General features: G+C 40.6%; 1 protein-coding gene across 5 annotated transcripts in view; it reads left to right on the forward strand.

Moving 5' to 3' along the window:
- Positions 1–22500, forward strand: part of Mtmr3 (myotubularin related protein 3) — a 106477-nt gene that overhangs the window by 75776 nt on the left and 8201 nt on the right. For all 5 annotated transcript variants that reach the window (XM_048343271.1, XM_048343275.1, XM_048343274.1 and 2 more), the window contains exons 8-16: positions 2372–2468; positions 4831–4944; positions 10513–10718; positions 11499–11630; positions 12530–12641; positions 15970–16165; positions 16885–17070; positions 19739–19909; positions 21155–21300. In XM_048343271.1, coding sequence (XP_048199228.1) covers positions 2372–2468; positions 4831–4944; positions 10513–10718; positions 11499–11630; positions 12530–12641; positions 15970–16165; positions 16885–17070; positions 19739–19909; positions 21155–21300 — 1360 coding nt within the window. The remainder of the gene's footprint in view (positions 1–2371; positions 2469–4830; positions 4945–10512; positions 10719–11498; positions 11631–12529; positions 12642–15969; positions 16166–16884; positions 17071–19738; positions 19910–21154; positions 21301–22500) is intronic.

Below are 22500 nucleotides of genomic sequence, written 5' to 3' on the forward strand. Positions count from 1 at the left end.
AGCTTTTCATGGTTAATTGGAAATAAGATTCTTACAGACTTATCTGTCTGGATTGGTTTTGAGCTGTGATTTTTAGATTTTGACCTCCTAAATAGAAAACTTAATTCTATTTTTTGTTGTTGTTGTTGTTGTTGTTGTTGTTGATCGTGGTCTTGAACTCTGGGCCTGGGTGCTGTCCTGAGCTCTTCAGTGCAAGGCTAGCACTCTATCATTTGAGCCACAGCACCACTTCTGGTTTTTCTGGTGGTTAATTGGAGATGAGTCTCACAGACTTTCCTGCTTTCCTGCCCAGGCTGGCTTTGATCCTCAGATCTCAGCCTCCTGAGTAGCTATTACAGGCATGAACCATCAGTGCCTGTTAGAATACTTAATTCTTGTAGGTTGTAATGGTCAGTTTCAAAGTTTGTGAAATCACTGTTTTTATGGATATAAAGATAATTAAAAACTTATTCCTTGTTCTTAAAAAACTTGAAATAACAGATTTTCTATGATTACTAGTTAGTATGTGTTTCTCTGTATAGCTGAGAATTTTGTGTTCTGAATGGTGGTTCAAAGCCTTTCTTTAGATATTGAGTCTATAACAGTGAATATCACTGGTGGTAGTAGTTGGTACTTGTTATTTTTCCACTGGTTATTTTTAATTCACAAGATTTCTTTTAGTGTCTATGTGTTTATCTTAAAATAGATATGTTATAAAAGACCACTAATAAAAATACTTTTGCTTTTTGCAAAAAGTTGGAGCTGTAGCAGGAGGAGGAACACCTTTTTAATTAATTGAGAAGTTGTTAATGTCACAGCTTTTAGATTTTGAGTGGAAGACTCCTTGTTTATTATTCCCAATGGTCATTATTTCTTATAATTTGTAGACAGATGTTACCCCAATTCAGATACTGTTTTTTTCTATTTTGAAACCTGTTAAATTGCTTTGAAAACTTTTCCAAATGGGACATACTAAGCTATTACTTCCCCCTGCATCTCTGAACCTCATCTTTTTATAGCATTCTTTCAGGAAGCATGTAATACCTAGCTTAAGCTCAAGAAAACAGTTTAAATGGGAAGTAATTTTTACAGAGTTGTCCTTCATTCAAGTAATTGCTGTTTCCTATTCTGTAACTCTTCTAGGGAGAGGAAAGCTTTATACTTCTATCACCAAAGCAGTTTTGTGCTTTTATTTGTTATTGTGGTTTCTTCTAGTCTTCACTAACATTTATTTTACAACCTGTAATGCCAATTCATATACATTAGAAGTCTGCTAATGTTTTTTACTTTAGTAAAATTACTACCCTAAGACTGTTTTCAAGAAAGAAAGCACTTCAGATTTACGATATTTATGATGTCTCTACTTTTGTTATTGTCTTAAGTAAAGAAAAGCCAAATTTATTAGGACAAATTATACTTAAGTAAGATTATACTTACTGGGGGGGGGGGTATTTTCATAGATGCTCAGCACTTTACCTAGTAGATGTTTCCTGGGATTCTTGAGTACTTTAGGAGTGATTCCTTGACCACTTGCTTACCTGCAGCTAGGTAATCTGAAAGGCTCAGAAAACAAAAGCCTTTTCTTACCCTTTTTTGGCAACTTGAACTGATCTGAGCTGATAGACCATCCTCCACTTGGTGTGAATATCTAGGTAGTTCACTGGAAAATATCAATGTTTTAGCTAGTCCCGCTTGAGATTGTGCTCCAATTTAAAAAAAAATAATACACTATTCTAAAATTCAAAGAACTCCTTTTAAGTTCTAAAATCTGACTAAAAAAGATTTTGGTGAAGGATCATAGATCTACATTAATGTTCTTGATTTTTTTAGAAAAAATGCACATATATATATAATTGTACAGTGGAGTTGCCATTCAACAAAACAGTTTAGGAATACAGTGCACCTTGATCTATGTCACCCCTTTGAATGTTCCTATTCATCCCTCTTAACCCACCTTCCCTTCCCTCTTGATGATCTTTTAAATTTATTTCTTATTATATATACTGTGGGTCTGAGTGTTGAGGCTGAGAAAGTAGCCAGAGTGACAAGAAAGAACAATGGCCATAAAAGCTTCTTTTGTCTGTCTGGTGTAAAATGAGCTCTGTGATGCTGCCCTTATAGTCAGTAGTAGAGATAAGATGAGATAGCATAATTCTTGATCAAAGTTATTTTCTCCTTATTGTTTAACCTGCCTGGGCTTCTTTAAAAACTGCAATTAAATATATATTATTTTTATTATTTATACAATTCCTGCCTTTGAATTAAAAAAATGTAACAAAGTAACCATGGTTTTATTCTCCCTGTTTCAGAAAATGGTATTCATTTCTTCTTTTCTGCTGTCTGTTTCTTTCTTTCTTGCTCCCTCTCCCCGCCCCCCCCCTCTGGCCCCTAGGGGAGCATGTAACGTCAAGGTTTAAGAATGAAGTGGAGCGGATGGGTTTTGATATGAACAACGCCTGGAGGATTTCCAATATTAATGAGAAGTACAAGTGAGTTGTGTGGGTCCCTATAGACTGTGTTTCACAGCCAGAGTAGAAAGCTTAATTCTCAGGTGGCAGAAATTTGAACCTAATACTTCTCCTTTAAAATAGTCTTATTTATTAAGTCTAAATGCATGCTCTTCCCAGTACTTCTTGAACCATTTGTTCCCTTTGCTGGAGTAGAAAGTGATCCTTAGTTAACAAGATCCTGAAAGTGTTTTTCTGTTCCCTTCAGGCCTCTGTTCTTCTTGGCACATACAAGCATGTCTAGATAGTAATGTGCTTACCTCTATGTAGGCAGGCAGTTTCCACTGTTCTCATCACTGCTTGCCATCACATTAGATCTAAGGATCAGTAATCTCGTGGGAGCTAGTCTTTTGTGATTTTACTGTAGACCCTATGGAATAGACATTTAAGTATTACTCTGTTCTTTAATATGTTGATCTTTAACATCAGAGCTATGACCATTGAACCATTTACATGTTAACACAACTATTATTAAATATGTAGCTGTTAACATGTTTCCTTAAAACCTATAGATGCTATGGTGGAATGGGGGAGACAGATAACTACTGTGATTTTTGGTAATCCAAGTTTCTATAAAACACCCTTTTCCTTTTTTAACTTTCTTTGTAGCACTAATCCTTTAGTCCTCTGCGTTGCCTCAAATTATGATAGCCTATTTTCCTGGCCTGTTTGTGTCTGCCCGTCTTTTTTTTTTTTTTTTTTTTTTTTGGTCTATTGGGAAAGTTACTAACTACTATATACACTCTAACATGGACCTTAGCCAAGGTGTTAAGAACCTGGGATTATTTTGATCTCAGAACTGTTGTATTCTCTGAGACATGGTAGGGAAAGATGGAGGAGCATAGAGGAGGGACAGGCCTTGGAGAGTCTGAGGCTGCCACAGGCTCTGTTGACTGAAACTCACCTTTCCTGCACTGGCACCTGCTTATCAATAGTGATAAGCTCAGTGAACAGCTAGTAGTCTAATGCTTGCTGAAGGGCTGGTTTCTGGGTAGTGTAGTACCTGTAGGATAATGGTCATGATGCTCAGAAAATTTGATAGAGTCAAAAACTGAAGCCAAACTTTTTGCTTTATTTTTAATATATTCATTGTTTTCAAATAGTTGTACAGCTTAATATGTCCATATATGTGTACATTGTATCTTAGAGCCCTCCCTTGCTAAACTTTTTTTAAAAAAATTCCTAGTTAATGTGGCCTTTAAAAATTCTTGTCTTTGAGTCTACTAGTTGTGCTTAAAATCAGTCTTCAGGACGTTGACACATTCTTGGTATTATCAAGGAAAAGTGAGACTAATATCTGTTCTTAAGCTTAAAAAGAAAGGAATAAGGTTCTTGGTTAGTTTATTATCAATGACTACTGTGTTTCAAGTTATTTTTAGGAGTGTTAGGAAGTTTGTAAAGCTACTTGTAGTCATTCTGGTTTGGTGGCTTTTAAATTCCTGTTACATTAGCTTCTAGAAATGAAAACCTAAGCGATAATTAGTGTAAAATGATCAAGCCCCAATTCTTAAACCATTGTGTGGAGTTCTGCTTCTACCTCTAATAATTCATAGGAGTGAGTAGAAAGGGGGAGGTATGGAGGAGATAGTTGGCATTTTTTAATGTCTGAAGTTCTTTTAATATTAAGAAGGAAGCTTAGTTTTCCCACAGAGAGGCATTGTCCTATAAATCAAAACCTTTCAGAAGTGTTAGTTCCCAGGCCACCAACTTGATTGGCATATAGCTGGCATCTCCCTTAATGAAAAGAGAGCTTTTTTCTCTTAGAGTATAGTTTGTTGTGGAGTATGTTCTATAGAAATTGTGACTAATCACTTGTTTACATTCCTCACTTTGCTTGATGGGACTCTCATTTTGTATGTACATAGGCTAGCATATGCTGTTATTTCTGGCTGTACTAGTTACCTATAATTAGGACAGTCTGGTTCAAATAAAAGAATCTTAGTTAATCCTAAAAAGTCTCTGGAAACCTGAATAGTGGTTAGAAATGACCTATATGTGTGTTACAACAGTTACCATAGAAAGTAAAGACAGAGCCCCTCAACTCTCCTTTTTTGTTGTTGTTGTTGTTGTTGTTGTTGTTGTTAGATTTCCAGATACCAAAAAGTAGCATCAAGTAGAATGACCCACATCAAGGAGAATGACCCATAGTAGTATCAACAATGTGTGTAGTACAAGCCAACACTTAGAACAGCCCATTCTGTTTAGAAGACTAAAAGTTAAATAGTGCCCCTCCCATTGTCTTCTAACTGGCTTTGTGGTAGCATAATCCATATTCCCACATTGATTTACCCAGGATCTCTCATCTGTCTCTCCATTCCCCTACACCCTTTTTCTCATCTGTTAGGTTATGTGGTAGCTATCCACAAGAGCTCATTGTGCCTGCCTGGATCACTGACAAAGAACTGGAAAGTGTAGCAAGCTTCAGGTCCTGGAAGCGCATCCCTGCAGTCGTCTATAGGTAAGTAAGCCAGACTAGCACCAGCTTGAGCTAGCACTGTGGCGCACTATATGTGGTGTGTGGTCTTCTGCCTCTGCCACTGCTAACCTAGGACGGGGTGCAGGAGTTTCAGAGAACTTTCCAGACAGGTCTGTGCTTCCTTACTGCTGAAGCTGTTCTTCTAGTAACACATTGGCACTCTAGAATACTAGCTGGCAGTTTGGGTGATACTAGTGAGAACATTTTAATAGAAAAGTAGTTAGGCTTACAGTTTCAAGATCATGTGTGCTTGCTACATTTAGCTTCAGATGTTGGCCAGGCTTTAGGATTGAGAAAGATGAGTCCTAGAAAGTAAGACTTGGGAAAATAGAGTGGAATCAACGGTGACACTTTTCTTTGACAGTTGAAGACTTCTTTTGAGAGGAAACGTAGAGGAGAAGGCTGGGGCAGGGTAGATTTCAGAAACGCAAGACATAAAGAGCCAAGAGTTGCAAGTTATAGAAAGGAACAGTAGCTTGGTGGAATGGTGTCAGAATAACAAGTTTTTAAGAGTCAAGTTACGAACCTGTGTTCAAATCTTTCGTGAAATTCCTTGCTGTGGCACCTTGAGTAAGTTCTCAATTGACTCCAATTTATTCCTCCTGAGTGGTGACACTGGACTTATTTAATGATGGGTGTAGATTATATTCCTTGAGCACTGTCTTTATAAATCAATGACTCAGTGTTTAGAGAAGCATGTCAGATTTTTAGGAAGTCATTGTTGTTACTTCCTTACATTAAAATTCATTTTTCTAGTTTGCAGACTCTTTGGACTCTGAGGCCAAACCAGTGGCTTAGTTAGAAACTCTAGTGCCAAGAGGCATGGCCAGTGAAATTATTGAGATTGTCGGAAGGGATTTCTCTGGAATTCCCTGTGAGGTAACCACATTATTCATTTAGTCTACTGAAGGGAAATTCTGCTTCCCAACCCTGAACATAGAATGGAAAATATTTGCTCTGGTCCAATGGGACCCGTTAGGTTTTCTCTCTTGGTTTCATCACTTTTTTCTTCAGAAACCCCTAGAAAAGTAGGTCATCAAATTTACCTGTCACTCAAGTGATGAGGAAATTAGATGGTAGTGAAAGCTCAAGGGATTTATGAGTCTTTATCAGTGAGCCCACTGGAATGGGCAGAGCAGCCCTCTGATGCATGGCCAACAGCTGTGTTAGATCAATGGCCTGTAGTCTGGGGCTTTGCTAACTTTGAGGTGGAGAAGCCTAGGGGGTCCTGATTAGAGAAAAATTTCTAGAATGGAATAAGAATTGGAGCTTTTTTCTTTTCCAAAATGTATTCTAGAGGACATAATCCCTAGGGTATTTTCCCTTTTCTAGAGACCATAGAGTATGAGTATATACATAAAAGAAAATTTTCAATTTTTTCAGAGAAAATTAAAGGATTGTAGTTAAAGGCAGGTTTAGTGGCTTGTTCCTATAGTCCTAGCTACTCAGGAGGCTGAGATAAGAGTTTCCCAGTTTCCAGGCTAGCCTAGGCAATAAAGTTTGAGAAATCCTACCTATACAGGAAAAACTGAGCATTATCCTGCTTGCTAGTCATTCTAGCTGTGGTGGGAAGTATCAATAGAAGGACCATAGTCCAGGCTGGCCCAGGCAAAAAGGCTAGACTCTATCTTTAAAATAGCCAAAGCAGAACCTGGCACTGGTGGCTCACACCTACCATTCTAGCTACTCGGGAGGCTGGGATCTGAGGATTATGGTTTAAAGTCAGCCCAAGGAGGAAAGTCCATGAGACGCTAATCTCCAATTAAACACTAAAAAAGTCAGAAGTGGAGCTATGTCTCAAGAGGTGGAGTGCTAGCCTTGAGCACAAAAGCTCAGGGATAGTACCTAGCTCCTGAGTTCAGGCCCTGGGATAGGCACCAAAAAAACCCAACAACAACCAAAAAAACATTCCAGAGCAAAAAGAACTTAAGGGTATGGATGAAACAGCAAGTGCAAAGTTTAAACTCTAGTCCCACCATCAAAGAAAAATAAGAAAAAATATAATAATTATATATGGGTGTGTGTGTGTGTGTGTGTGTGTAAGGTCTTGCTGTTGTCTATGTAAAACCAGCCAGTCTTCCTGGAGCTAGCCTGTCCTTAGAACATATGTTATCTCTGAGCTCTAAACTGGCTGGCTATGTTTGGGAACTTGGTGAGAAGTGCATTGAAGAATGTTCTCTCAGCTTTGCTAGCCTAGGTGGCAAGATGTCTTTTAACTCAACATACATTTGCTGAATTTAGTTGTCTGTTGACTGCACCAGTGACTTCTGAGGTTGCTAGCATCAGTTACATGACAGTTCCAAGCTGAGTTGACATCTGACAAGGACCTTGTCCTTCTGTGACAAAAGAACTCTTAATTGGATTTATAGCTGAAACAGAGATTGCTCTAACAGCAGGGTGGTGCAAAAGGCACCATCTGTATTGCAGTTCACAGCTCCATTCTTTGTGTTCATGGTGACCATTAGAAATTCGTAGTCACACAGGGAGCCTATCTGATTCTTAAATTAGAAATAGTTAAAATAATATGTTTTGTGTAAATTGAAGCAGTGTGTTAATAAGTAGGGCACATCTACTGGACATCATTTGCACTTTTGTACTTTGGACATATTTAGTTCTTTTCCTGGTTCTGGTAGAGAGGCGTGTGTGTGTGTGTGTGTGTGTGTGTGTGTGTGTGTGTGTGTGTGTGTGTGTGTGTGTGTGTGTTTACTGTAGTTTTGAGTTATCCTTTGTGCAATCTAAGGCATTTTAGAAGACTACAGAAACATAACTGCTTCTTGCAGTAAGTAGCCACTAGAAATCTAGCTATTGTAAATCCATCCAGTGACCCCTCAACACCAAAGACCAAGGCTGAAGAGTGCCACCTAATGTTCTTCTTGGGAAGTGCAGGAAGACTTGAGAACATGATCAGAAAAGCCCCACTAGCCTCTGCCCCAAGGCTTGCAGCCATTCAGCTCAGGCATTACCTAGTGCCTATCTGTAAGGAGACCCGATGAGGTAAGGTTTTATTTCCTATTTTGTTTCATTCAGCACATGACCCAAATGTTGGCAGTACACTAGTACTTCCAGCTTCTTGTCTCACAGTGAGAGAGGCTTCAAAAATTATTAAGTAGACTGGTAGTTCCATAGAATTTGGTTATTGCCACATCTAATTCATTTGTTAAAATGAATTTGCTAAAAATGAATTGTTAAAAGTCATTCCTACATTGTTCCCTGAAGAAGGCCAATAGATTCCCTGTTGTATTTTATTTAAATCCATCTATGTCATTTGTGTATTTGCATATTCATGTTTAAAAATTTTTTTTAAAGTAAAACCTGGACATTTCCTTCTGCATTACAGAGTTAAATAGAGGGACATTTGAACTTTCCATACCAGCTTTTATGTCTGATAATTTTTTTTTTTTTTGTCTTTTCTTTTTTGGTACTGGGGGTTGAACCCAGGACGTTGTACTTGCTAGGCAAGTGCTTTGCCACTGAGCTACATCCCAGCCCTGATAATTTATTTTTATTAAGTTATTTGATAACCTAGATAGCTTTATTGATGTTTATCACATATAATTCACCCCTTAAGTTTATAATTTAGTGTATTTATTACATTTGGAGCTGTACAATTTTAATACATTTTCATCTCTCAGAACAGAAACCTCATACCCATTAGCAGTTACTGCTCATTCTTTCCCTAACCCTATGTTATATCCTAGTGTTGTCTCCCCCATTCCCCAGTAATCCCAAGTAATCAGTAGTCCCAAGTAATCAGTCATCTGTCACTGTAGACCGATAGCTGGAGACTTCATATAATGGAATTGTACAATATGTGGCCTTTTGTGCATGGCTTATTTCACCTAGTGTAACATAGTCAAGGTTCATCAACGTTACAGCAAGTATTAGAACTTTATTCTTTCTTTCTGTTAAATAGCATGATTTTTCTAAGTTTTTTAAAGTTTTTATTATCAAACTGAATTACAGAGAGGTTACAGTTCCATACATTAGGCATTGGATACATTTCTTGTACTGTTTGTTACCTTGTCCCTCATTCTTTTCTAAGTTTTGAATTGGTACAGTTATCTAATTAGGAAACACTTGGGCTTTTAATAACGTCTTAAAGTCTACTGAATTTTTGTTGAAAAAGCACCTATCAGAATATGAACCACGCAGGTGGTTCTTCAGGCATCCTGCTAAGGGCCTGAAGAAGGGTAGCTGCTCAGTGAGTTACATGCCTAAAAGAGCAGTTTGTGGCTCATTAAATTACAGGAGATTTTGTAAAGCAGTCTTTGGGCTTAGGTAAATGTTCCAGTCCCAAAGGTAGAATGAGTTCAGAAAGAGTCCCTCAGCCAGCATGAGTATATGGTTACTGTGATGGACTCTCAGAACAGTGAGGCAACACATTCTTCTCTATTCCAACATCTCTTATGCCAGGTTGTTTAGGTTCAGCATTAGAAAAAAGGGATTAGTACTTTATCATTGGGGAGCAGAATTAGCAAAGTATTTATAGGTTGTTTGTTTGTTTTACCTTATTTCCCCAAGATAAATTAAAATAATTGTGAATATCATTTTTTCTCATAATATAGTAATAGGTCACTCCTGCAATCCCAGCTAGCTGCTCAGGAGGTAGAGATCAGGAGGTTTGGAATTCAAGGCCAGCCTTGAACTTAGAGAAGATGTCCCCCGTTCCCCATCTTAATTCATTAATTGGATGTGGCAGTGTGCACCTGTGGTCCCAGCTACATAAGAATCCATAAGTAGGACAGTCATGATCTGAGGTCAGCCTAGGCAAAACTATAAGACTCGATTGGAAAAGTGACTAAAGCTAAAAAAGAAGGAATGGGGACTCAAGTGGAGTAGTACTTGCCCAGCAAGCACAAAACCCTGAATTCAAACACCCCAGTGCTACAAAAAAAATTTTTTTTAGCCATTAAAAATAAGAGTACACACTGGGCATCCATGGCCCACAACTGTAATCCTAGCTCTTCAGGAGTTCTGCTCAGATCTGAGGATCGCTGTTTGAAGCCAGTCCAGGCAGGAACCTTCATGAGACTCTTATCTCCAATTAACCACCAGAAAACTAGGAGTGGTGCTATGGCTCCAAGTGGTAGAGTGCTAGCCTTGAGCTGAAGGGCTCAGGGACAGTGCCCAGGTTCTGAGTTCAAGCCCCATTACCCACCACAACAAATAGACAGCCCAGGCAGGAAAGTCTGTGAGACTCTTACCACCAGTAAACTACCCAAAAAGCTGGAAGTGGTGCTGCAACTCAAGTGGTAGAGCTAGTCTTAGGCTAAAAAGTTCAGGGACAGTGCCCAGGCCCTGAGTTCAGGCTTCAGGGCCAGCAATTTAAAAAAAAAGCCTACAGTTGCTTTAAAGAGGTGATGGTGTGATAACTGAAGGGTATGCATAGGTATTGTTAATTGCGTATTTGAAATTCCTGCCCTCTAATACTGAGAGAACTGGAGGCCACCTGGTATTAGAGTCAAGTTGTTCATTAAGCTGCTTAAAATTGTGTGACTATATAGCTTCTGAATGGAGGGATGGTACAGTAGTTGTCTTGTTCCCTTGCAGGCACCAGAGCAATGGAGCTGTCATTGCCCGTTGTGGACAGCCAGAGGTCAGCTGGTGGGGTTGGCGAAATGCAGATGATGAGCACCTGGTGCAGTCAGTGGCCAAAGCTTGTGCTTCCGACTCCCGATCGAGTGGCAGCAAGCTGTCAACCAGGGACAGTTCTCGAGACTTTCCTAATGGGACAGACCTTTCTGATGTGGACTTTGGTAAGCTGCTCTCTTGATCCATGGCAGCGGTTTTGGTAATTCTCAGAATCTTTTTTTGAGTGGTCTTTTCCTTAGAAGTCAGATAACTTTTATAGAAGAATCTGATAGACTTGTCCAAGGAGTCATGGGTCTTGACAGAGAACTGGAACAGCCAGGCATAGTGGCTCACACCTGGAATTCTAGCTACTCAGGATTGTGAACCCTTGTCTCAATTAATAAAAAGCTGGGTATGGTTGCGTGTACCTGTTATCTCAACTGTGACACATTGACAGGATTGTGGCTCAGGCCTTGTCACTTTATTTGGAAAATAGAAGCAAAAAGGGCTGGAGGCCTGGCTAAAATGATACGTACCTACTTAGCAAGCATGAGACCAAGTTCAAATTGTAGTATTGACCCCCCCCCCCCAACCAAAAACTAAAAGAACCTTTATTTCAAACTTGTATTAAGAGTCTGGAGTGCTGTCTTCCTTACAGTCATAATAAGCACTGGGTCTCCAGACCATGGAGGTGGAGATACCAGGCTTTATGGAAGGACTGCAGGCATAGAAATGAGGGGGAAGAGATTAAGCAGCACACATCTCATGTGCTGCAAGAGTTAGTGTTAGAAAACAAATAGACCTTTTTTTTTATTTAAAAGAGAAACTAAGAAGAAGATCTTGGGTCAAGGGTTTCATTTAATCAAGCTATTTTTTTGTACTATAATGATGTGCTTCTTGTTCTAATTCTCACAGTTCTAGAAGAGACAGTTTCCTTTTGTGTCCCCCTACCCCAATGTCCCTAGATTCTTCTTTGTCAAATGCTTCAGGAGCAGAGGGTTTAGCCATCCAGCCACAGAAGCTTTTGATCTTGGATGCCCGCTCCTATGCCGCAGCTGTGGCCAACCGAGCCAAAGGAGGAGGCTGTGAATGCCCAGGTGAGACGCCTGGGGCTTCGACACCGGGGCTCTGCCCTCATAAATGCAGCCTGTGCCCACCTAGGTTTAACTCTGTTTGAAGTGTCTTGGGAGATCCAGAGATTCTCTTTAATGTCTTAACACTGCTTTTTCTGAGCAAAAGTGGAGGAAGGAGGAGATGAACTGAGGCCTTCTCTGTGCGATCCTTAGGATCCTGACAAGGAAAGCGGACGTTCCTTGTCTAATTTTTAACAAGGCCTATTCATGTTTGATTGCTGCTTTAGTGGTGCAATTTCTTGGCATCATAAAAGCTTTTGTTGCCTTTGACCCACTAGCCAACTCCTCTTAGGGCTTCTCCCTAGAAAACCTGGAATGAAAATTGAAGCAGTAAATACAGGTACCCCATCAGGACCTGTCAACACTTCTGGTGTTTGAATGCTATTTGTCCCCAAAGAAGAGACTATCTCTGTAACAACTGTGTACTGATGGTGCAGACAGAGGCACCAGGCTCCTCACTCAGGTGTAAGCTGTGCTGGAAATTGAAAGCAGCTGTACCTAGGTAAAATTTGAATGCGGGAAGGCATTGTTCTACCAGATTCTTTCAAAGAGATTTCAGAGCCATGGGTTAGATGAGGTCCAGAAATGGAGTGATAAAGAAGTTTGAAAGTCTTTCTTTTTAAAGACAACAGACCTTACTTTATGTCAGCATCCTCTCGATGGATCTGACTTTCCCTGTCTTCTCACAGAGAACAGCTAAAATTCAAAGTTTTCCTCTAGGATCCACTGCATCACCACGTTGCAGTTTCATTAGTAAGCAGCTGCAGTGGGTTTGTTTTATAGTCAGTTTACTTCTTTTAAATTTGGCCATGTGGACTTTAAATTCAACGTGTTTGTGTTCTCTTTATTGTTATTCTCTCTAGAGTATTACCCGAACTGTGAAGTTGTGTTTATGGGAATGGCAAACATTCATTCTATCCGGAGGAGTTTTCAGTCTTTGCGGTTGCTGTGCACACAGATGCCAGATCCGGGAAAGTAAGACCTTGGCTTTCATTTTGCAGTGCTCAGTAAATGGTTTTGTTGTTTTTCTCTTTATGAGGATACCTTTCTTCTGTTTCTTGGTGAACTTCAATTCTACTTTCACACTCTGGATAGTGTTCTTCCTGGATCAAGGGCAGAACAGCCTAGGGCAGGAGCTGGAGAAGAATCCAGCTCTTTGAGACCCCTCCAAAACAGAAGTGTTGCTTTCTTGTTTTTCTAGGGGTCACCCCTTTCTCTTCTGTGTTTTTGTCCTAAAGCAGTTTAATTCCTTGCTTTCGGAAGCCCTATAGTGATACTATTGGTGAAGTGGAATGTCTTCCATGAGCAGTCACAATTTACTCATCATGCTCTTCTAAACGACTCTTATTTACCAAAAACATTTCCATTATTTTATTGCTTATTAAAAATGAATAGCTAGCATTTGTAGTGAGGAAGGTGAAGCAGTACCTCCTTCAAGGGTATTGTTTGAATACAAAATAAATTAGAAGCAAGCTCTGTACAACAAATATGACACATAAATATTTAAGAACCCTTATTTTGCTATTTCAGAAAGTCAGAAATGGTACCAGAGAAGACAGAATATTCATTTTTCTGGTTGTTTTCCTGGGTCCTATTCAGTACATCTCATGGTCACATCAAGTTTTGCTACATTCTTTATTGGCTTTATTAAATTAGGTGTTGACTGAAGCACGTGTACTGGCTCTTGGGAGCAGATGATTAATTTCATCACAGTAGCGATCATCCCTTCAGGGCAGCAGTGTCCTTTGGGGGAAAGCTGTGGATTGGTGGGAGGAGATGAGCTCGATGCTTTCCTTTGGGGAAGGGTTTAGGAGACTTGCTACAAACTGTAACCTTGGCCAAGTAGCCTAATTACTTTGGACCTGTTTTCCTTTCTATACAATAAAAAAGGTAGATCAGTACCACATGATCTTTAATACTTTCCATGTATTGAAAATCTTTTTTTGGACTCAGCATCAACAAGATTGTTAATTAGTCCTTGACAGATTCAGATGAATGGGTAATTTTGTTAAAGAAGATGGCAATGAATACTTTGTATTTGGCCACAAAGCATAATACAGTATTGGAGCTGCTTTTGTGGGTAAAAAGAAACTGTGGCAGGGATGGGGCCTCCTCATGAAGCTCTGCCATCCATTTTGCACTGTGGATGGAGACTGCAGGATAGTGTTTGTATGACCGCACAGGGAGCATGCTGCATCCTCTCGGCGGGAGGTTTTAGAGAGTAGCTGTTCTCATAGGCATGGATCATACCAGTTGTTCTTCCATAACAGCTCAGTCAGGTTCAGGAGAACCCTGTGCTGGTTCTCTTTCTTTGGCCTTTTCTCTAGTGGCAGGAAGATAATATGGTTTTTGCTCTCCTAAGCTTTATGCTTTACTTTCTTCCAAGACCATGTGAGGAATGAGAACAAACAATCCAGCAGGAAAAGGTCTTCCTTGGGTACCTAAGAGATAAGAAGTCTTGAGATTAAGATTTTACTAACAACAGACTTCTAAGTCAATAAGTAGTAATACTTCTTCCTATTTACTCTGCACTGAGCTTGAGACAGAACTATGGTAGAGATACCATGTCAGTTCCTTGAGTCACAATCTGGTTCATAGAACAAACTAATCTATGTAAAATCAGTACTTATACTTTGCCTTCTGTTATCTGCTTGTGTAGCTGGAAAGATCCCTCCTTCAAATCTATTGTCACTTTTTGGGGGGCGGGGTGGGGTCTGAGCACTGTCTCTGAGCTCTTCAGCTCAAGACTAGTGCTCTACCACTTTGAACCACAGTGCCACTTCCAGTATTCAATTTAAGAATCTCACAGACTTTCTTGCCCAGGCTGGCTTTAGAACTCAGGCTCCTGAGTAACTCAGCTAGGATTATAGGCATGAACCACTGGTGCCTAGCTTTCTCCTTCAACTCTAAACAGGAATTCACATCCATTCCCTACAGTTCAGGAGCCCTTTCTTTTCTTGTACTTTGTAAGCCTAATCTTTTTTTTTTTTTTTTTGGCCAGTCCTGGGGCTTGGACTCAGGGCCTGAGCACTGTCCCTGGCTTCTTTTTGCTCAAGGCTAGCACTCTGCCACTTGAGCCACAGCGCCCCTTCTGGCCATTTTCTGTATATGTGGTGCTGGGGAATCGAACCTAGGGCCTCGTGTATCCGAGGCAGGCACTCTTGCCACTAGGCTATATCCCCAGCCCCTGTAAGCCTAATCTTGGCAAAGCTTTCTCAGAGCTCCCTGACAAAATTGTTTATTCCTTTTTCTGACTCTGAAGAACTGGACTTGTGGTCTTAAACTACAAATCTGATTGTATTTGGGAAAAATTGGAACTTGTTTTGGGCCATTAGTAAAAGGAAACACAGGAAACAAATATCAAAACAATTCAAAACACTGTCATTTGTTATTCCCAAGGGGCTGTATTTGTCATCTGGCCTTCATGAAGGCCTTTTGAAAAAAAAAGGCTCTTCTAGTTCCTTGGTGAATCTGCTTTGGGTTAAGCCCAACATTTCTGTGTAGCCATTGGGATACTAATATGCACTAATCTAAACCATCTTTTTGGGCCCATCCAGTTTTAGTTAATAAAAACTCACAGTAATAGGTGTTAAGTATGAGCAATAGGCAATGTTTATACCATTTGGGGGTACAGCATCCTACTTACAGCTCATTACAGACACATTCATATGGATCAATTTTCATTGTTTTGAAAACTTGCCGGGCAGAGTTCCTGACCGTTAGTTATTGTTTTACATCTAAGTGGCTCTGAGAAGATTCCAGAAAGTGCCATTTTTGTGTGTGTGCTGGTCCTGGGGCCTGAACTTGGGACCTTGGCACTGTCCCTGAACTTTTTTTTTCCCCTCAAGGATAGAGTTCTACCACTTGAGTCACAACTCTACTTTTCACTTTTTGGTGTTAATTATAGATAAAAGTCTGACAGATTTTCCATACTTTCTGCCTGGACTAGCTTTGAACCAGGATCCTCAGATTTCAGCCTCCTGAGTAGCTAGGATTATAGCTGTGAGCCACTGGTGCCTGGTTCGTTTTTCTTATGGTACATGTGGCTACTGTGGACTGAAAAATATTAAATACTGATTTTTCTCTGGGAAATTGTCTATGAGGATGAAGTGCAAGACCCTGTTTCTAAGGTTCTCCTTCATTACATAGTAGAGCTTGAGTCTCATCCTTGGTCTTTAAACAGATTTTCTGTTCTTTTTGGCAGTACTATATTTGGAGAGAAAAATCATTATAGTTTGACAGGCATTGGACATGATGTAATCATTTTTTAAATGTACATTTTCTCATCTCTCTTTGGTTAAAGTTGGCTTTCAGCTCTTGAGGGCACAAAATGGCTCCATCACCTGTCTGTGCTTTTGAAATCTGCCCTTCTGGTGGTGCATGCTGTGGATCGTGACCAGCGCCCAGTGCTAGTACACTGCTCAGATGGCTGGGATCGTACTCCCCAGATTGTGGCATTGGCCAAGCTCTTGTTGGACCCTTACTACCGAACCATAGAGGTGAGTGTCTCTAAAGGAAGACAGTACCTCGGGATGAGTGGAAGAAACCTCTCAGAAGATTTTATGATCAATTGGTGGGGGGAGGCGGGGTGGTGATTAGGTTTAAAGAAAGCAGAAGTTGTTACACATTCTCACTTTTCCCTTGAGCTATATTGTAATGATGCTTCTTGAAGTTCTTCTTAAATTGGGGCCGACTGTGTGAGGAACAAGACATTGAGAACATAGTGTGGGCATGCTTAAATGATAATGGGTCTCCATAAAGTTCTATGGAGAAAGCATCCTGCTCTGAAATAACCATCTGATTTAAGAAAACAATATAATATCCTACACTATCTGAATATTTGTAAACCTTGGATTGGGAAGGATTTTTTACAAATAGGATCTGTGCAAATTTAACACCAAAGGCAAAATTTTCAAAATAAGAGAAATTTAGTGGGGAAAATTACAGGTTTTATGAAGTAAATGAGAAGCTAGAAATATAAACAGGCTCAAGAAACATTTATGTAGCTATATTGTTGGTGCCCTTCCAGTGGCTATGGAATAGAATTCAAGGAATTGGGAAATAATCTGAAGCATGTGTCCCATCAAGGAGGGGCTATTGACCATGGGCCTGGGCTAGGAGGGCTTTCTGGGAGGCTGTTAGAAGCTGCTAGTAGTGACATCAGACTCAAGACTGTCACCATGGGAATAACCCAGTACAAATAATCTCTCCCCTACAGGGTTTCCAGGTCCTGGTGGAGATGGAGTGGCTGGATTTTGGCCATAAGTTTGCTGACCGGTGTGGTCATGGGGAGAACTCAGACGATCTGAATGAGCGTTGCCCAGTGTTTCTGCAGTGGCTTGACTGTGTGCATCAGCTTCAGAGGCAATTTCCTTGCTCTTTTGAGTTCAGTGAAGCATTCCTTGTGAGTCTGGACTTGTGACTACATTTTTGGAATGGTTTAAATTCAGGGGGATGTGACTTTTGTGGAAATGTTAGTAAGACAATTTTCACAAAAAAAACCTATGAAGCCTTTTTAGAATTTAATAGAGTAGTGATTGTTTCCTTCTAGTTTTATTTAAAAGCAACAGCAATAAACAGACATTTTTGTTTACTCAGTAAAAAAATCTCAAGGTACTATGTTTGCCTGTGCAAATATTGAGTTACTTTAAACTTAGCCTTTAAAGGGATAATAGAAACCCTAAATAATAGCTGGAAACAGGAGTAATCAGAATGCCCTATGCTCCCTCTGAACAATTTGCCAATCTTCTCTTCCATGTTTTTTGCCCTCTCTTGGAGAAGATGTAGTATCTGTGCCCTTTTCAGCTTTTGGCCATCTCCCTGTCCACCAGCTTTTATCCCCTTATTTGTCCTGCTGACTGGCTCCAGCATTTCTACTCTTTCTTCTGTATCAGTATACAAACATGGACTAATAATGTCTTTCACCTTGTCAGATCCCTTTCTTAGTCCAGCATTGAGCCCTAACATTTCATTTTTCTCTTCTCCTTTACAGTAGCTCCTTGGGTCCTTTACACTTGCTATATCTCAAATCCTTTCTTCTCATTTTCTCTTAAGCCTGCTTCAGTTGGGCATTCACCCACTGCTTTGCCAAAGCTGCTCTTGCCAAAGTGGCCAGTGGCTTGCATACCAATCTGGGGGTCAGTGCTGATTCCTCTTCTCTTTGATCCATTATTATCATTGGCATAGTTTTAACTCCTTTCTTACTTTCTTCAATTGACTTAAAGCATTCATTTTTAGTTCTCTAGTGAGCCCGTTGGTCCTTTGTGTCTCCTTGGTCTTCCCAGTTGTGAATGTTGGAATGTTCTAGGGCTTAGCTTTGAGGCTGCTTCACTTTATTCCCTCCTGAAAGATCTCACCCATTCTAGTGGCTTTAGTGCTGTCTGTGTGCTGAGGAGTCTGATGTATATATACTTCCAGCTCAGACATCTCCACTTACCGTCAGCCTCACCTTAAACCAGGTGAATATTCTGCAATTTCACTTGGATGTTTTAACCATGTTTCAAGCTTAATACATTTAAAACCCAATTCCTGGCTTCTGCATTTCCCTACTTCAAAACACAGTTTTTCAGGAGTCTTCTGTCTTATCTATGGCAACTGCGTCCTTTCATTCACATAAAGCACAAAGCTTTTTATCATACTCAACTCTTTATTTTCTACTCTACATTTAGTCTGTTAGATTCTATAACTTTGCTTTCAAAATATCTCTAACCTGATCACTTATTGCAACCTCTACTGATGCCATACTGGCTGCTAAGCCATCATCTCTCCTGCCCCACTCCCAGAAAGTTAACCCAGTACAGGAGAATCTTTCTAGATCATTAGACAAGATCATTTCCCTGCTCAGAATCCTCCAGTGACTATAAGTCACACAGAGTGAAAGCTGAAGTCCTCTGCATATGTCTCTAGGTTCATAGCCTGTCATTCTCTCTGTTGACTGATCTCCTTTAGTCATACAGGTTTGTGCTATTCTTCAGAAATGACAGACATAAGCTACCCTCACAGCCTTTCAGCTTGTTGTTGTCACCACTGCTTACAGAACTTACTTCCCCCTAGATGCCCTTGTGACCTGCTCTTTCCCTTTCATCAGTCTCACTCATTGAGGCCTTCCCACTTCCAAGCACCTGTCCAGACCCTGTCACCCTCCCTGATAGTTCTTGCCACCTTGGCCTAACAGCTAGAGCAAGCTCCAGCAGGATAAGAGAATAGGCTGGCTGTTGATACACATCCAGTACTCATGGTCCTGCTGGGTGTGTGAAATGTTCAGTAATGTGGAAGTAGGTTTTTGTTTTTTTTAAGTTTTTATTATCAAACTGAATTACAAAGAGGTTACAGTTTCATACATTAGGCATTGGATACATTTCTTATATTGTTTGTTACCTCATCCCTCATTGGAAGTAGTTTGTTTGTTTGTTTGTTTGTTTGTTTGTTTATTTATTTATTTATTTATTGCCAGTCCTGGGCCTTGAACTCAGGGCTTGAGCACTGTCCCTGGCTTCTTTTTGCTCAAGGCTAGCACTCTGCCACTTGAGCCACAGCGCCACTTCTGGCCGTTTTCTATATATGTGGTGCTGGGGAATTGAACCCAGAGCTTCATGTAAAGGAGGCAAGCACTTTTGCCACTAGGCCATATTCCCAGCCCTGGAAGTAGTTTTTATAAGTGTGCTTTTAGCTTAAGGTAGAGTTCACATAGACTAGTTCCTGTACCCAGTTGATATGCTCTGTTGCTTGTGTGGGTACTTTTTTAACTCAGAAGCTCAGAGATACTGAGGCAGCTAGGACTCTGCCATCTGTTTTTGTTTTGTTTTGTCTTGTCTGTCCATGGCTTTTTTTTTTTTTCTCAAGGCTAGCACTCTACCTTTTGGGCCACAGCGCCACTTCTGGCTTTTTCTGTTTGTGTGGTACTGAGGAATCAAACCCAGGGCTTCATGCATGCTAGGCAAGCACTCTACTACTAAGCCACATTCCCAGCCCTCTCAGTCTGTTTTTGACTCAGGGGTGCTGGTGGTTGTCTGGTCTGCTGGGCTTCCCCCACCTTTCCTAATGCGTGCTCTTGCCTCATTGGACTCCCTTAGGTGAAACTGGTACAGCATACCTATTCCTGCCTCTTTGGAACATTCCTGTGCAACAACGCCAAGGAGAGAGGGGAAAAGCATACTCAGGAACGGACATGCTCTGTATGGTCACTTCTTCGGGCAGGCAACAAAGCCTTCAAAAACCTACTGTATTCCTCTCAGTCAGAAGCCGTATGTATGCTTCAGCCTGTCCTCTGATTATCAGAAGGAATTTGAGGGTGGGAGATATGTAGGAGGCTGTGGGCAGATTGCCTACTTTGTTAAAGCAGGTCTGCTTTCTCTGTAGGGTTGATTCCTTTTTTTTTTTTTTTTTTTCTCTCTACCATCTGTCTAAGCAAAGCCTGTTTCCTGGTGATGTTCTGACTTGCCCACTGTGGTTTGGTGTAATACACATTTCTTCCTTGATGAATCTTTCCTAATACTTTCTCTGGAGCTTAATGTGTTCTTAGCATGCTCTGTCTAACTGGTAGAAGGGCCCTTAAGTTGTTTCCTGGATGCCTCTAATGGCTGAGCTAGTACTGCCCCCAAGCCTTCAACCCCTTCCCTGTGAACCAGGCAGTGACAGCCTCTGTGGTTTATGTCTTAGCCCAGAAGTGCTAATGACATTGGCTTGCCTGTCTGAGCTGGCAGGCCCTTAAAACTTTGTTCCCTGGAGGAGTGCCTTCTGTTAAGAAGAGACAAGGAGACATACATGTCTGTCTGTCAATATGAGTCAGAACACATCTTAAACCCTTAAGAAGTCCAAAGCAGGCTAATCAGAGGTTGTATTGCTTTACTAAGCAACTAATAGGCTTCCCATTACATTTAAACAATCAAAAGGTTTAAGCTGCTTTTCTCCCTGCTTTCACACTGTGCCTGCTGGAGAACAAACTACAGGAAAAAAATTCCTCTTAAATGGTCCTATAAAATAACTTTGACAGTTTGACATTTTCTGCTGAAGCCAAGCTTTTATACCAGGGGAAAAATCACCATCCAACAGAATGACTCACTTCTTATTCTGTAAAAGGAGCAAATCAAGCTAATGAAAGTCATTCAATAAAGGTGACCTGAGAAATAATTAATGAGAAGTGGACCTTTAAAAGATTCTTTAGATTTTCATTTCTATAAAAGATCCTTTCGATTTTCATTTCCATGAAAGATCCTTTAGATATTCATTTCCATGAAAGATCCTTTAGATTTTCATGCCCACAGGAGGTGCTTACATGAGAAATGATGCCAAACAGAATCTCTTGTCCTGTGTTGGTCCTATTGGGAGATACACTGCTTCCATTGGTCCTACTTCCATTCGTGCTGCCTCCCTGTGAATCCATGGTCCACTCCCTGCCAGCTATTCCAGCTAGGTGCTTGTCTCATTGTCAGACATTTCTAAGAGCCATCTGGGACATGTTTAAACCTTTGTCATCCCCCTCTCCTCAGGTACTGTACCCTGTGTGCCATGTGCGGAACCTGATGCTGTGGAGTGCAGTGTACCTGCCCTGCCCATCCCCATCTACCCCCGTGGATGAGAGCTGTGCACCATACCCAGCCCCAGGCACCAGCCCTGATGAACCCCCCCTGAGCCGGTGAGCCCAGGGGTGATGCTTATTAGGCTTCTGGTCGTGTGAGGCTAAACTCCTGTGTTAGAACCTGACCAGGCGTGGTCAGAGATCATGCTATTACCTGGCTGCACAACATCTTCCATCTTTCCTTTAGCTTCCTTAAGGAAGGTAGTTTAAAAACAAACAAAAACTTGTTTCTAGAAGTGAGTTGTGCCTTGTTGCTCCCTGTTCTACTGCACACATGCACTGAATGGTTTCTTAGTGATAGGGTATATCCTCTGGGCTCTTATGACCCCTTCTCCACCAGTTCATGTTGTGTGGGGGGTTGGTTTTTTAAGTTATTATAAAAGTGATGTACAGAGGTTATAGTTACATAAGTCGGGTAAAGAGTGTATTTCTTTTTGGATAATGTCACCACTTCCCTTCCTCTCTCCCAGTTTTTCCCTCCCATCCCCACCCACAAGTTGTATAGCTCATTTTCAGCATAGTGTCAGTTTATGTTTTATCTACTGCTCTTTGCTCCTGCCTCTCTGTCATGATCTGCCTTCTGAGCTTTAAAGATGATGATGTAAAGTGGTAGAAATTTTGGCTGACAGTGCTGGAGGTGTGGCTGTAATTGAAGAGCACCTGCCTTAGCAAGTATGAGGCACAGAACTCAAACCCCAATACTGCCCTCACAGACAGAGGCTTTGCCATTTGTGAATTAATTTTTAAAAAGATCAGAATACTAGGTAATAAATTAACTTAAAATGCTATAATATTAAAGAATTAGTAATGCTACTTTGCCACCAGCTGAGAAACTTACAACATCATGAAGAATGTTTGCATTGTTTGGTGCTGGTAATGGGTGAACTTAGCTTTTTTATTCAAATCTGGTGCTCTACCACTTGAGCCATAGGTCTAATTCTAGTGTTTTCATGGTTAATTAGAACTGAGAATCTCAGACTTTTCTGCCTGACATGGTTTCAAACCTTAATCCTCAGATCTGAGCCTCCTGAGAAGCTAGGATTATAGGTATGAGCCACTGGCACCTGGAAAAGAATGCCTTTTAAAAATAGCACTTGCTATTAATTTATTTGAGTGGATGGAACTTGGGATAGGGGCAGTGCGGATAGGTGGAACAGCCATGAAGGAGCCTGTGGCACTAGTGCTCTGAACCTCACTTCAGAGATTTTGTGGCTTCGTTTATAGCTGTAATGGACCCAAGGGTGAAACCGTGTCTTG

This window comes from Perognathus longimembris, chromosome 3 (assembly GCF_023159225.1).
Source record: "Perognathus longimembris pacificus isolate PPM17 chromosome 3, ASM2315922v1, whole genome shotgun sequence".
Taxonomy (NCBI): domain Eukaryota; kingdom Metazoa; phylum Chordata; class Mammalia; order Rodentia; family Heteromyidae; genus Perognathus; species Perognathus longimembris.